This window comes from Schistocerca americana, chromosome 4 (genome assembly GCF_021461395.2).
Source record: "Schistocerca americana isolate TAMUIC-IGC-003095 chromosome 4, iqSchAmer2.1, whole genome shotgun sequence".
NCBI classification, from domain to species: Eukaryota; Metazoa; Arthropoda; class Insecta; order Orthoptera; family Acrididae; genus Schistocerca; species Schistocerca americana.
Window position 1 is genome coordinate 340,335,593 of NC_060122.1, and position 15,817 is coordinate 340,351,409.

Genomic DNA, 15,817 nt, shown 5'->3' on the forward strand with positions numbered 1-15,817 from the left:
GTGTTTCCTTTAAAGTAGGTGTATTTAGTCGGGGAAAATTGTGCATGCACAACAGATCTATGACATGACACTCTAATGCCGCCCAGACAGGTCATTCCTGGCAGCAGTACCGCAGCAACAGTGCCCCGAAATGGCCTCTCTTGTTCATTCTCCCACTGCCTGCCTGCCAGTGATAAGGTTCTTTAATGCACAAGACATAGTGCCCATCGAAATTCATCGTGAGCTCTGTCAGGCCTGTGGGCAGAATATCATGATCATACAGATGGTGCATCGCAGATGTAGGCTTTTTTCTGAAAGTCATCAAAGTGTCCATGATGAAGAGTGCAGTGGGTGACCTTCCCTCATCAATGATCACTGGTTGAACTGCCGTTTTCCAGGGATATTGCGATTCTTGTTGTATGAAATTGTCGCTAAGCACCTGCTGTTCGAGAAATTGTGTGTCAGGTAGGTGCTAAAAAGCATGACACCCGAGCACAAAACAAAATGCTTTGGAGCAGCATTGGCACTTCTGCAGAAATATCACGATGATGGTGACGAGTTCCTTGACTGGATCATCACGGGTTATGAGATGGGGATTTCTCCCTTGACCACAGAAACCAAGCAGCAATCAATGCATTGGCATCACAGTGGATCTCTGGTCAGGACAAAATTCAGACTGACTGTGTCAGTGCGGAAAGTGGTGTGCACGGTGTTGTGGGACAGGAAGGGCATTCTGCTTATTGACTTACAACTCAGAGGTGAAGCAGTGAATACTGACTGTTACTGTGAAACAATGTGGAAACTGTGACGTGCCGTTTGGAACAAGTGGTGTGTAATACCTACTGCAGGTGTTGTACTGCTCCATGACAACGCTCTTCCCCACACAGCTCGGCACACAGCAACTGTTTTTGCAGAAGTCCGGGTGGGAGTGTTTGATCGTCCAGCATACTGTCATCATCGTGCTTCCAGCAATTTCCATCTTTTCTTGCACCTCAAGAAATTCCTGTCGTCCGGCCAATGTTTTGACAATGATGAAGAGCTGAAGATGACTGTCACACGCTGGTTCCATTCACAGGTGGCAGCCTTCTATGAGACTGGAATACAAAAGTTGATCCCAGGATGTGACAGAGTCTCAATTCATTTGGTGAATACATCAAAAAATAGCTCAGACATTTCTTTAGGTGTTGCCAACAAAGTTTTTCATGTAACTAAATTGTCTTTGTTTAGAAAGAAAAATAGGGAAACTTATCGTTGGGATGCGCCTTGTGCTTGTTACTATACAACACCCCAGAATCCCATTCTATATGTCCATCACTCTAGCAGTGGATTCAAACAACCCCAGTGCACAGAAGTAGACAGCTTTGAGACTTTCAGCCAAGGTTGTGTCTTGTATAAGAGATACATATATAATAGTCCAGTACCAATTCTTTAATTTTAGAAGCTCTGAGAAATATCCCACTCAAGCATTGCACATCAGTATGAGACAAGGAAAAAAAGCACTAAAGATTAATTGTTTCTGTATTATTGTTTTGAATAAATTGGACACAAATGTAAAGCCAAGAAAAATGGTTTTTGTTCATATTTAAATCTCTTTCTTAATGTAATCTGTGCACATACTAAAAATCTTTTGTAGTTAGCAAAGTTTTCAGTCTCTTTTATTTTCCTTTCAATGACTCAAGACCAGTTTCACTTGGTTTGTAGTTACCTTTATTTCTTAAATAATTTGTTTGAATTGTATTATTAAAAGGATAGATTGCTGCTCACTGTAAAGATGTCACATTGTGTTACAGACAGGCACAACAAAAAGACTTGCAGACATTGAGCTTTTGGCCAAAACCTTCTTCAGAAAGGATAGCACACACGCATTCATACGAGCAAGGGCACCTCATGCGTCACAGCCATTTTCTTTAGCCAGAGATACAGCAGTCATGTGAGTGTAATGTGTGTACTCTCTCTCTCTCTCTCTCTCTCTCTCTCTCTCTCTCTCTCTCTCTCTGTGTGTGTGTGTGTGTGTGTGTGTGTGTGTGTGTGTGTGTGTGTGTGTGTGTGTGTTGGGTGGGGGTGGGGGGAAGACTTTGTCCAAAAGCTCAATGTGTAACAGTCTTTTCATTTTGCTTGTCTGTAAGTGTGTCATCTTTACAGTGAGTTGCAATGTATCCTTTTCATAATATTGTTAACATTCCAACTTGAACTTTCCATTGTTTGTCATGTTTGAATTGGATTATTTGTTCTAGTTAGATTCAGAATTCATTCAGTAGTGTTAGTTTCAAGAAACTTATTGCATATGATGATCTTAACTTATAGCTGGACTTCTATTCAGGCATTTGATGAACCCTGTTACATGAAATTTGGAACTGCCTTCTAATGCCATCTTTGATAAGGTTACAAAAGGAAAATCGGATATTATGCATCAGTGTGATAGGTAACTTTTAAAATTTATCGTAGTTATGTATAATAGACTCAATATGTTTTAAAGATATTTAACAAATGTAATATTACTTTAAAATATTAAACCTGAGTTTGTATAGAATGAAACTTAGGTATTATAATGCATGCAGGGGCTGCATTTTACCTGATATTCACGTAGTAGTGGCTTTCTGCACCACACCACATCTTATTTAACTAGATAGAATTCAGAGAAAGTCATAATAATACAGTTATTTGTTACTGTAACTGAGGAGAGAACGAGAATGTTCTTATGACCATGAAATGAAATAGCAGCTGCAGAATGCTAAAAAAGGAGGAATAAATGTGAACAAATGTTTTCATTGACCAAGTACTGTAGTGAAGTTTAAAGAAGAACAGATGTTTTGAGCTTTTGTAAAGAACTAACCCAGGTCAACAGCTACCAGCCAGTGGAGTCACTGCTCTTAGAACTTAGTCATGTCTCTTATATGTAAAACATTCTCAGTTTTCTTGCTGCATCAATTCGGGATAAAATCTCAAGCGATTGACGATTACCTGTATCGTCATCATCATCATCATCATCATCGTCGATGGAAGTAATCGTCGAAAGCTTGAGATTTTTTCCCGAATTGACATTGATGCGCCAAGAAAACCGAGAATGTTTTACATATAAATGCTGTTGTGAAAAACTTCGTTTCTATGTCTCTTATATTACTCTTGGGTCATGCTGCTATGTTGATATTACTAGGCACAGTTTTTAAGTACATTATCTGAAATTTTGCCTTGTTCTTTTGTGAACAATTCTGTACACTTTTTGTTGTAATAAATATGATGTGAACTGTTTGTTTAGTACCCTTGAGGTGCCAAATTTGTTTCACACTCTTTATTGACACACATTCGTCTACAGTACTTGTTTTGATCTATGTGTGTACATTCACAGCATACATTTTAACATAAGGTTACACTTTTTGAAATATTCAGTCAGGTGACATTGTCCAAATGCTATGAATTAACCAATGACATTGCAGGAATGATATAAACCTCTATTAAAAAACTGAGTCTCATGGTTAGCAACCCCACTGAATATGTACATGGCTGTTAAGGTGACGCTATTGTCAGTGTGTATCCATGAAACATATGCCACATTCCATTGAGTTGTAGGCTTCCCCATGCACTGTGAGCTATTCTTTGGTGGACTGGTACCTTGAATACAAAACCTAAGTGAGCCATACTAAAAAAATACTTCTGCTGTTGGTTATTAATTGGTGTTGAGAACTAACATGCAGCTTGTTACAAGAACTGGAGAAGCTAGCTCATTAGATAATTGTAAACTATAAAAAATTATGATGTGTGTCTCAGAAGAAATTCTTTTTAATCATAAGAAGTAGAGTCTATTTGATGATGTGTTATCATTTCATTTCAGAAACATCTAGAGAATTTAGATGCTAATGTATCAGTAAAGAGACTGCAAAATGGGTCACTTTCAGGTATAACTGCTATCTCTTGGGCAACTACCCCCCTTAAAATAATCAGGCTAGAGGGATGTCTTGTTACACTGGAATTACACACCACCTTCAATGTTGGTATGATGTTCAGTGCATACAACTTGTGCACATTCCTGAATCAGAAGTGAAGGAAGAAAGGGGATAACATTCTAAGGTTATAAAAAAAAAGAAATTCATTGCATATTAGAAAAAAACACCTATCTTCACTTTTAACTTCGACACTTAAACATTTCCATGTAATATCGAAGTTGAGTTTATCTGCCTTGCAGTATCATCATATATTCCAAATTATGGTGCCACAACTGGTAAAAACTGTGGACATGTCACTATTGAATGTAGAGGCAACGAAACTTGTGGTAAATGTGTCCCGATGGTAAATGGAAGTGGGATACTGTGCAAAATCCATAGCGCAGCTAACAGGGTGGTTTGGAGTAACAACTGCTTTGAGCTCCCTTATTAGAAAAAATAGAGTTAAGGTTTGCCAAATGAATATGTTGTAATGAAGTGTGAAAATCATTTCATTTTAAGCATGCCAAAGATTTTACCAAGCCAATTGCTGGGCCCTGAGAAGACATTACTAAAGATAAGGCAGCATCTCAGCAACTGCCAGTTGCATATGTAATACGTTTTCTATGACATTGTACACAACATTAAGGAGATGTGGGCTACAGAGTGGTGCGGCAACTGTCATCGTAGGAAAGCTGGACAGGATCAGAAATGATTAATGAACAAGATAATACAATAAACAGAAGATTCACTTAACTTGTATTTCTCTAAGCTTATGAAGACTCATGACAAATAATGCAGCAAGAAACAGAGTCCAGGTATCACAGTAGCTACAAGGATGAGGCTCGCTGCACTAATCATGAATGATGGTATCATAGTGAAGAGGCTCAAAGTGCAAGTGGGGCTGGGCTGAGCAGCTGCTCCCATCTGTCCTTTATGACGGCGGCAAAGGGTGCTCGTAGCCTGGAGCCACTAGAGGTGTGGCTCAGAGAGCGTGTTCCTTTTCTAAGGGACTAAAACTTGTGTACGTAAAATTATCTTGATGGCTATGTGGCTGAGAGTGTGGTGGTTACATTTATTGACAAAACATACCAGTGTTCACCATTTACAGTTGTTGCAGTGATCTGAAAATACATAGAGGTTCTTAGGTATCTTCTTAGACAACTCTCCCAACAATTTTATGGTTGAATGTGGGGTTGTGTACTCTATTATAAAAGGCATTTTAACAGTATACTATAAAATAAAAGCAAGAAATTGGAAATATCTGAAAATTCAAAATGAAATTTTAGAAAATTGAATTGCTTCAAGCTGCAGAAGGTGACTCAACTAAGAACTGAGGCAAACAACCTTGTAGTTGGGGCAACCACAGTCATGAGTCTTCATTTTGGGTATCAATAACTGCTTCAGCTGTATTTTGGTCCTTTTTATTACTGTACCACTACCGTTTTAGTCACCTTAAAGCCACATCTTCAGGTGACTTACGATCAAACCATAGACCGGAAAGACTCAGCATCTTTTATCCCAACATTCGATGTCTGTCAAATACAAAACACCGCTAAAAGACAGTATGTCATAGATTAAAAACTGTCAAAATCCAATATAGTGGATGGGTCCAAAGCAAATTGTATCATAGTGGCACTTCTCCATGTATACGGAACTGCGTACAGGGGACGCAACCATGTGCTCTGTCATACTGAGAGCGTCGCCCGTACGCGGTTCCATATAGTTTGGAGAAGCGATCATTATGATAAGATTTGTTTTGGACCCATCCACTATATTGTATTTTAGCAGTTTTTAATCCATGACATACAGTCTTGTTGTGGTGTTTTGTATCTGACAGACGACGAATGTCGGGATTAAAGATTCCGAGCTTTTCTGTTCTAATGTTTTAATCATATGTCACCTGAAGATATGGCTTTAGTGCCACGAAACCAGTAGTAGTGCAATAATAAAAAGGACCAAAATACAGCTGAAGCGATTAGTAATACTCAAGATAAGAACTGAGGAGAAGCCATAAATTTAACCTTGGTGGCAATTAAGGGAACCAGTGAGGGTAGATTCGAACAACCAACTCACATATTTGCACTGTGCAGCTTTTAATAATCATAAAGTAACAATCATGACTGATCATTTAATGGGGAACAAATATACACAGACTGCTCACTACAATGTGCAGAAGACAGCACAGTCAGTTACACTGTACCCTATCAAACAACTATTTTACAGGAGATGTAAAGACTAACTGACAGTTAACTGATGAAATTGATCAGAGGTGAGAGCTCTGCTAGCATATAATAATGTGAAATGGCAATACTGATAATAGAGTAGGAGATTCAGAAGCACTCAGGTCTGGGCAGCGACTGCTGTGAGTGTATCCTGCAGAGGTATAAGACAGATCATTCTTCTTGCCAATCTCTTTGATTCCTGGCAAGTTAATATACAATGGGAAAGGTTGACAGAGACCTTACTGTCATGATTTCATGGGACACTTGTATTCTACAAAGAAGTGTTAGGAGTTTGTGGAGTTAGAAATCTGACAGTGGCTTCACACCCAGCTGCTCCTGTGCGTGCACCTTGCTGTAAGAAATTTTTTCTGAATATTACTAACCACATTGATCATACTGCAACTATTACTTTTTGTTTAGGGATGTTTAATTGGAAACAGGGAGAGTAGTACTGAAACTACTTACAAACATTATCACAAATGAGCTCTTTTGGTTATGCTTCTGTAAACGTATTGACAGAAAAATGAACTTATTGTACAATGACAGTGAACACTGAAAATATATGTTAGCAAAAGGCAAGTATGATTTTTAGTTCTACAAATTTTGTTCTATAGAACCATTGTTCAATCTTTGCTGTTGGCTGCATTATTGTGTTTCCTGGTTGCCCCTTTTGGTTTCACCTTACATCCTGCGCAAACGACTATAAATGCAGTAGAACAGATAGGTTACTAATTGAAGGAGTAATCTTCCTGATTGCCATACAGTCTATACCAGGAAAGGAAATGGTCTGGAAAGATCAGGAAATTATTCTCCTTTTATGGAAACGGAACAAAGTGTTGTTCTGTTAGGTGCCTGGGCTTAAAGAAATTCAGTCAGTATAGTGGCAAAAGTGTGATCTTAAGGACACTGTAGCAAACTGCCTCACCTTGTACATGCAATCACTTTTCTGCTGAACAGAAGGGTTCTTGGGTCAGTGTGAAATTGAGTGGCTGTAGGTACATAATAAAATGTTTTTCAGTCAGTAGTTGCCTAATTCTCCCTTTCAAACTGTCGACAACCTCTGGTTCTTTCAATGTGTTACTCTTCAATTTATAACTGATAAATTATGGCCTGAGTACATACCTACTCCTGTTTTTCCTTCTCTTCCTTTTCCTACTGTTGAATTACAGTGCTCCTGTAACAACTGTATTTTTGTCTGCCTTAATTACCTGAAAAATTTATTTTGTGTCATAGTACATTTTTCAATTCCTTAATCATCTGCAGAGTTAGTAGGCATATAAAGTTGTACTACTGTGATGTGTGTTGGCTTTCTGTCTATCTTGGCTATGATAATGTATTCTTATTCCTTTCTTTCTTGTTTAACCTACTTGTTCATTGCTCCTATTTGATTTTGTGTTGATAACCGTGTACTCCCTTGTCCTGGAATCAACATAATCATTTCTATTTTTTTAAATTCTCTAACGTAGACATCTCATTAAGGGTTCCAGCACTACATGCTCTAAATCTTGAAAAGTCAGTTTTATTTTTCCAGTTGATACATTCCTTCTGAGTAGTGCCCACCTGTAGATCTGAATGGGGGACTATTTCACCTGCAGGATAATTTTAACCCAAGAAGATGCCATCATCATTAAGTCATACAGAAAAGGTAGATATTTTGGGAAAATGACTGTAGTTTCCCCTTGCTCTCACCCATTCACAATACCAACTTAACAAGGCCATTTTGGCAAATTTTAAAAGTCCAGATCAGTCAATCATCCGAACTGTTGTCCCTGGAACTACTGAAAAGGCTGTCACCTGTCATCATGAATCACATTTTTCAGCCCACTCTGCAGATACTCCTGTGATATGGTTGCTCTTATAGTATCACTGTCTGTAGCGTTAAGAGACACGCGCCACCTCTCCATGGCAAGGCCCGCAGTTGATTAGGAGGTAAAATACTTCATTCCGTTCCAGTGCCCACCTTCCAGACAATGCTGGGTCAGGACTAATAGTAAGTACAACCAAATAAAAAAAGTCCCTTCAGTCTGTTGTTGGAAAACAACTGACTCATTCTGTTGTAGTTGTGCATATCAGTTCAATTATTCATTCACTCTTTTGAGTGACATTAGTCCACGAGAGAAACTGTTTTTGAGTTTTTAAATGTGTTGTTTAAAATTTCTGTGAGAAGTCCTAAAGAGAGGAAAAGTATATACAACCCAATGGGAATCCCATTGACAGATAATAAAACTATACTCTCTCCTGTTCGATGATGACTGGGTGATAATTGATGAACGACGGATTGTATTCAGTGGGAGCCTTATAAAGACATGGGGCTTAAAAATAAACACAAAGAAAACTGTCAGACTGTAGGTCCCCCTTCAAATGGCTAGGTTAGTCAGTTGGAGGAAGGGAATGGCATACCACCCCCAACTGGACTATGCCTAGCAAAGCACAATGATTTTTAAAGAAATCTCCATATTTGTTACTTTTTTCTTTCTTTAGATTCAATCAGTTGGAGTAATAAGGTCCCACACAAAACTAAAAGTACATTAGAAGCCCCTTACTATGCGATAGTCTGGTGACGTGTTACGCCAACGGTATATCGAGATTGAGCTGTGTAATGACAAACTGCACATGGAAAGTGAGGAAGGACAAACAATGCAATATTATACATACTTTATTTGACTTTAAAGAACATTTTCGACAAACATCACTCAAACGCTACCAAACAATAATATGAAATTCAATATGGCATATAAAATACATTATCAAATACAGTATGATTGTATACAACACTGCTTGCAAGTTAAATTATGTAATTATTCTGCTGCTTGAAAGAAGTCATTCAGCTTTCTTTGGTGGGTCATTTCACTCAGTTTTTTTAGTATGTATTATTTTATGCTTATCCAGTGCAACAGCTTAGCTTAGTTTGGTTTGGTTCACTGTGTTGATCCATTCACGTAATCACTTTATCTATATTATCCAATATTTTGCACATACTGGGGACATCATCTGTACATTCTTCTTCAACTTCACCATCCTCATCTTCGACTGCTTCACTTTCTTCATTTCAAAAAGCATCCATTATGTCCTTGTTACCTGTGATCTCCGCACTTGGCTCTTTTTGTCGACAACTACATAATGATTCATGTCTCGAAGATCAATACTACACTGTAGAACATCACATACAGACTGATGTCACTGATATTGAAGTCTAGGTCACTACAGTGTTCATTTCTTGCATTTTCTTCAATGGAACACTTGTTCCAGCAATTCCTAGTAGCAACTGGACTGATGCTTTGCCATGCCAGGACTACTGAATATGCAACACTCTTAAAATTTATAGATTTTAATAAAACCTCCAGTTTCTCATCTGTATTTACTATTGAAGTGAGCAGTTCACAGCAATAATGAACGTTAAATGCTCGTATGATGCGCTGATCCAGCGGCTGAATTAATGCCAACGTCATTTTTAACAAAAATAAAGTTTTTATTTTTCCATCTTGTGATTGCAGCAAATCAGCAAGTGGATGAGCTGGACAGTGATAAAGGATTAGTAGAGCTCCTTTTCTCACCTTAAGTGACTGCAGGTGCTTTCTCACTGACCGAACAAAACTGAACAAACTCTTGTTGAAACCACTTCATGAAAACGTCAGATATCACCCAAGCATTCTTTGAATGCTTCTGAATGAATTGTGTAAATACAAGATGCTTGAAACATGTTGGGCTTTTATTTTTGTCTATACAAAGAGGTTTCAGCTTATGGTTGCCAATTTATTTGTGGCAAAGAGGAGGGTCTATACTTACTTTCAAACCCTTATTTCAGGGTTTTATCTTCAATAATAAAGTACCATTCCATCACAATTATACACTTGATCATATAAATTTTCATCCACCATTATTTTGTGTAGAATTTCAGGAAGCTGTGTAGCAGGTGCACTGTCAAAAGGTTTTATTTCTTCATCTGTGGTTGTTTGGCAAATTCCATGGCAACATTTCCATCTAGAAAACAATCTGTAAAATCTTTGTTGCCTTGTAAATCAAAGTGAAATTTTTCTGATTGGGCTTTAATAACAGGCCTATAAAATAGCATACTTTCGCTTCTCTTCATTGGAAACCACCTATAAAGGCATCCGTCAAGTTCATTATTGTTTCTAAGTGTATGCCTTTTTCTGTCCATTCCAACATCAGTTTAAACTGTGTTTAGAAACTTCTAAGTTTATTCTCTTCTGTTACCCATACCCCAATTGTTCCTGCAGCACCATTCTTCACACGATCAATAATTTTTAGTTTAACACTCACAGAAAACACTTTCTCTTTTTGTGACATAACGTAACATAAAGTGGGTGAATTATTCATAATCCACATGACGGTTATGCTCATTTCAATTATTGCCAAGCACTGTGTACAGTCACTATGTTGACTGCATCACAGTATTAACCATGAGATGTGTATTCAAAGCTTGTGTCCAGGAACAACACCAATATGCTGATAAGCTAGGTTGAGCTTAATTGCGTTGATCCATTTTGATTATTGTTTCGAGAGTATGGAGTTTGCAACAGTAAATTATACTGCAGAAAGACTATATGTTTTAAGTTAATAAAATGTACTTCAAATATCATTTATCAATGATATTTTATTTTGGAGGTCATATTTTATACTGTGTTAAATCTAAATCCACGATATATCGGCTGACGGTACATCAAGCTTCTACTGTGTTTTATATGAAACAATAATAGAAAGAATGTGCATTTCTGTCAGAAGCTTGGGACATATAGAAATGGGTAGAAATCGAAGTCAACTTTTGTCCAGGCTAGTTCATTACTTGAGAGTAAGCGCTGGTTTCTCAAGCTTAGACCATGCCAGAAATTCAGAAATAAAAAAAAAAAAATAAAAAAAAATGGAAGTGTGAAGGATAATTATGGAAAGTATTGAGAGGAGACATTACCATGTGTTGCCATTTAGAATGAACAGATAATAATAGACAACCAAAGAAGATACAGAGATGGCCTCTACAGGGAAAAATGAAATGTTGTTGACTGCTTACGATATTTCAAAAAAGTTTTGTACTTCAGGAGTCTCCAAGAGTGGGATGGGGAAGACCTCAGATGTTGAGAGGTGAGAAATGGCATTAGCTGTTTGCAAAATCTCTCTCTCTCTCTCTCTCTCTCTCTCTCTCTCTCTCTCTCTCTCTCGTTCTAAGACATGACATGACATGAGAATAGTTAGCAATTAAGACATGATTTAGTTGCATATCCAAATTTTATAGACACAATATAATGAAACACGGAATGACACATTTCCCAATTTTTTTTATTATGTTGAACACTGAACCCTTGCAGATGGTACTTACCTTACAATTTACTTTTCAGCAAAATAGCAGCCTGAGGAACTAACAAATTAATCTGATGATTTCCTTTTGTTGCCATCCAGGTTCAGCTTCCTCTACAATCAAATGCTAGTCAACCTGTGGGGGATCATCAGAGCTTTGTGGTTATTACTTCTGAGGAGCTCTCATCCTGTAAAGATGAAGTTATTCTAGAGTTCAGTGGACACAACCTGGAGAAGAAAACATTTCTGTTCTTCTTTGGACATTTAAATCCGTACCTTGTATTCTATAAATCAACTGAATCTGGAGATTTCTCTGCAGTTTTCAAAACAGAGGTTTGTATCTTTTCAATGAACTTCATGAGATATATACATATAATATAATGTGTTAATAGGCTTACACCATACAGGAGTCTTTCCTTGTATCTTTTCAATGCATTATTTTACTATCTTTTCAAATTCTGAAACAAAATTGCTTTTGTATGTTCGATCTTCACTTATCTTTAATACACAACTGACCAAAATTTAGATTCTAGTTATTGTCTCTAGGATTTATTGTGGCATCATAATATTCACTGCTGGCCATTAAAATTTTGGCACCTTTAAGGCGGCACACTACAAATGTCAAATTGGCATAAATGTACACACTTGGGTATACAAATTATTAACATTTCAGTGCAGCCACACGCTGTAGGTTGGAGTAACACTGGCTACTTTCTGTACATAAGAAAATTTTATGCAGCAGGATTCTCATTCTGAAAATACATTTGAATGTTGGTTGTTTATGAGAAAATCATGTTATGTTCCTTGCAAGGAGGGGAAATGTCTACAAGAATGTGTCGAAATTTGAAAACAGAAGAGTATTGTGGCCCCTCAAGGCTGCAATTTATTGTTTAGCAGTATTGCTGCTTGCATTCATCAGGGGGGCAGCACCCGTATCTAGTGTAGATGCGAAGGTGAAGTGCAGAGCAGTCTGAGTTATAGTGGAGAAGTGGGCAGTCTCCACATGAGCTGTGTTTACGTTTAGTGATTTTGCTGTTTCCTCTTCATTTACTGCTCTCACTTAAAATGAAAACAAAACGGATTTCTGTGGCCGGGAGCTATCAGGTGAATTAAAATACATCCACATAATTACGGAAGGATACCTGCTCTTCCAGGAACACATACTACCGTCATGTATAGGCTAAAATATGTTATTAGTTTCAGATTTTACTTTATTTCCACCTTTCTGACAGTTGAGTATTAATTGCCTTGCAGAACAATGAAGTTATTTTTGTTGGTTTGCTAAAGAAATTTGGCATTTATTAATCTTTTCCACCAGGGCAGTTTGTATTTGAAACAAAGTGTTTAATTCTACACTGTTGGCTAGTTTCAACTGTTCGTTGTATTTCAAGTGCACATTTTCATCTTCTAGCACATTATGGCATTATGCCATAATAAAGAACCAAACATGGGATAATACAGTACTGGTACTCAAAGAAAATTTACATCGCAAAAACCACATTGGAAGGCTTAATGTCAGATCAAGGCCTACTTCATTGGGAATCTGGACATATGAATGTGCACTTTCAGCCAAATTATGCATTTTAGCCTGGTTTACGAAATTCCGATGCTCTTGTAGTATCCTCTGATGTCTTGTTTCTTTTATGACATAATGTAAGATCTTTCAATGTTTTACACATAAAAACATACGGACTTCCTATGTCATCGTAGTTGCGCAAGTGTGGTGGCGCCTGTTATCTGGTGCTCTCTGGCAACTGCTGAAACAGGTAACAGGTCGCGGGAAAGTATTGAGAATGGTGGTTTGAAAAGTGTTACTTTCAATGCAAATTTCCTTTTACGCAAATTGAACTATGTGAGAGATTATACAATGAATTTCTAAAATCACAGAGCGTTTTATTCTTGTTTAAAAATCAACTCTTTGATGACGAGCCATTTAGAAGAATTTCGTGCCCAGAAGATCAGACGTTTATGTTGTTGTTAAAAATATTACTAGCACATTTGTGTGATATAAAAATGTAACACGCGCAAGAAAGATCAACATTATATGTGAAAGCATAGCTTCCCTCACAGCTTATTAACCTTAGAGATCAATATAATATGTAAAAGCTTTGCTTTTCTTGTGGCAACACTACATACATTAATTTAAACTACTAACTTTTCCTGTTTGTGTGTTCGCACTACTTAACAGTGATGTTGCTATTGACTTACTACATCAGGTATCCTATGCTCTGAATATCTTTTGTAATCGGCTGGCGAGATCATGTGACATGAGCTATGACTGGCTTACAAAAGCGCATCACAATTTCGATTCCAATTCTGTGGAAAGCAACATGTGGTGTTTGGTGGAATTCGAATTTATGCTTTTGTAATATGAAAATATGCAGCGTACATGTTGCTGCACATCAAAGACCTTTCCAAAACGTGCTTGTTTTCTAAAGTGCCAGGAAATTCTATACACCATAACCATTCAAAGGATTGATATGTTTTAAATTTCCGAGGGGAAAATATACTGCCACTTAACCCAGGAAAAGTGTATTTTTAACTGGGAATTTTTTTACCATGTTTGCGTGTACACCCTGAATACATTAATTGTCCCTTTAGCTCAGCTCAAGGATTAAAATTCATTAAAAGGATTACTGCAAAATGCATTCGAGTACCTATAACAAGTGTATTGAAGGTTGGGCTCACTCCAAACAAGGTCAGGATACATTGTCCAAACAGTGATGAAGTATTATTTAACACCCCCCCTCGCATCACCCATTGATGGCTGGGTATGTACATAATGAACCTGGAGTTCCTAAGTTGTGGGCTGTCCAGTGCCACAAAACATCTGTGAACTCTAAACATGCTTCAGTTACCACTGTGGGTCGTACAGTGGAATGCTGTGTGTTTCAGAGAGCAAGGCTCTTGGGTTTCACTTCCTAGATTGTGGGGATGGTACGAACCTCTGTAAACAAATCATTCCCAAGGGGTGCTGTGAGCTGGTGAGATGGAAAGTTGTGGAGGCAAAACTATTATTAGTTGTCAACCTGTTGCAAATTTGCCGCACCTCAGTTGCATAATGTACACCAATTCAAGCTTGGCCATTGATTGAATAGATTGTATTGATTCATGGGTGTTTATGAGGACATAATGGATCCTCACAAATTAATATCTCAGCGATATGGGTGTTTAACATAGCCATCTGAACATTTTACAGTAACCTGATTATTTTCAAATACCAGTCCAACATCAAGGACATGGTGAAACATCTCTCGATCAAGATCCACCGTGATCCACAGAGCTTCTGATGCCTCTGTTTCAGTCGTCTGACAAATGGCCAGGTCCATGTTGGAGCAAGGAGAGGCATGTAGCCACCAGGAACACTTGGGCATTACTGTGAAAGATCCATTATGATCTATCTGCAGGGAGTCTTGTAGCATATCACATCACTCGGGCAAATGGTTGTTGCAGTATCAGAGATAGTGTAGAGCTCTAGAAATGTAACTAACATTCTGATGGGTAGTGCACATTATGGACTAATACCACAGGCTTCAAATGATACCCATGTGAATGAACTTAACTACATGTATCAAGTTTTCAATTAACCTGAACTGCAATTGAGTTACACCATTCTTAGTCTAAGGAGTTAACGAAATCCCCAGCCCTCTTTTTTTTTTTAATGAAAAACTCATTTGGTTATCTTATCTGAAAAATCTCCGGGCAGGAACTCTAAAGGTTCTAAGGACCTTAAAATGTCTTAGTGGCAGATGCTGCGGGCAGAAAGTCCTCCACGTTATTATATTATAGAGCCTTTGCTTGCTCACAGCTGGTCTGTGGCTGTTCCGTTTATGGTTCTGCATGACTATCCTGTATAGACCTTGAACCCTGTTCACTATGAGAATGTAGGATCCTTCAAGAAAGCCACATAGCCAGCCTTAGTACCGAGTCTCTATATCCACCTTTAACCATCTCGCGGCATTTTGCGTAACATCTCTAAAAATCAGGTTAATTCCCATGTCCCTTACCCTTAAATTATTTAACTGTAAGGAGAAAAAGTGTATGTAAATTATGAAATAGTAACTGGCTCATTCAGGATCAGGGCAAAGAAGAAACTTGCAGGAGTTCTATGTGTTGCATTCAGATGTTTTAACACAAGGGTGGAGCAAGTATCCTCCCTTATTAGTAATGAGGTCCAGGCTGTTTTTAAATTTGACAAATTAAACTAAATGTTACACACAAGATTTTATTTTTAAACAAACCTTTCACAAATTTTCAGATGAATTCTGAAATTTAGCAGTTATTTATACCAATAACCCTATACAGGGTCATTCAGTTAGCTGCTCAGTAGACTGAGTCAGTAGGATTTGACTTCAAAACACATTTAAAGCCTTTGATTCAATGCTT

The 15,817-nt window shown here is 37.7% G+C and overlaps 1 protein-coding gene across 1 annotated transcript in view; it reads left to right on the forward strand.

The window, feature by feature from the left end:
- The window catches only part of LOC124612443 (copine-8-like), a 154,073-nt gene that overhangs the window by 96,320 nt on the left and 41,936 nt on the right, over positions 1-15,817 (forward strand). The window contains exon 3 of the mRNA XM_047140661.1: positions 11,534-11,764. Within this exon, the coding sequence (XP_046996617.1) occupies positions 11,534-11,764 (231 nt within the window). The remainder of the gene's footprint in view (positions 1-11,533; positions 11,765-15,817) is intronic.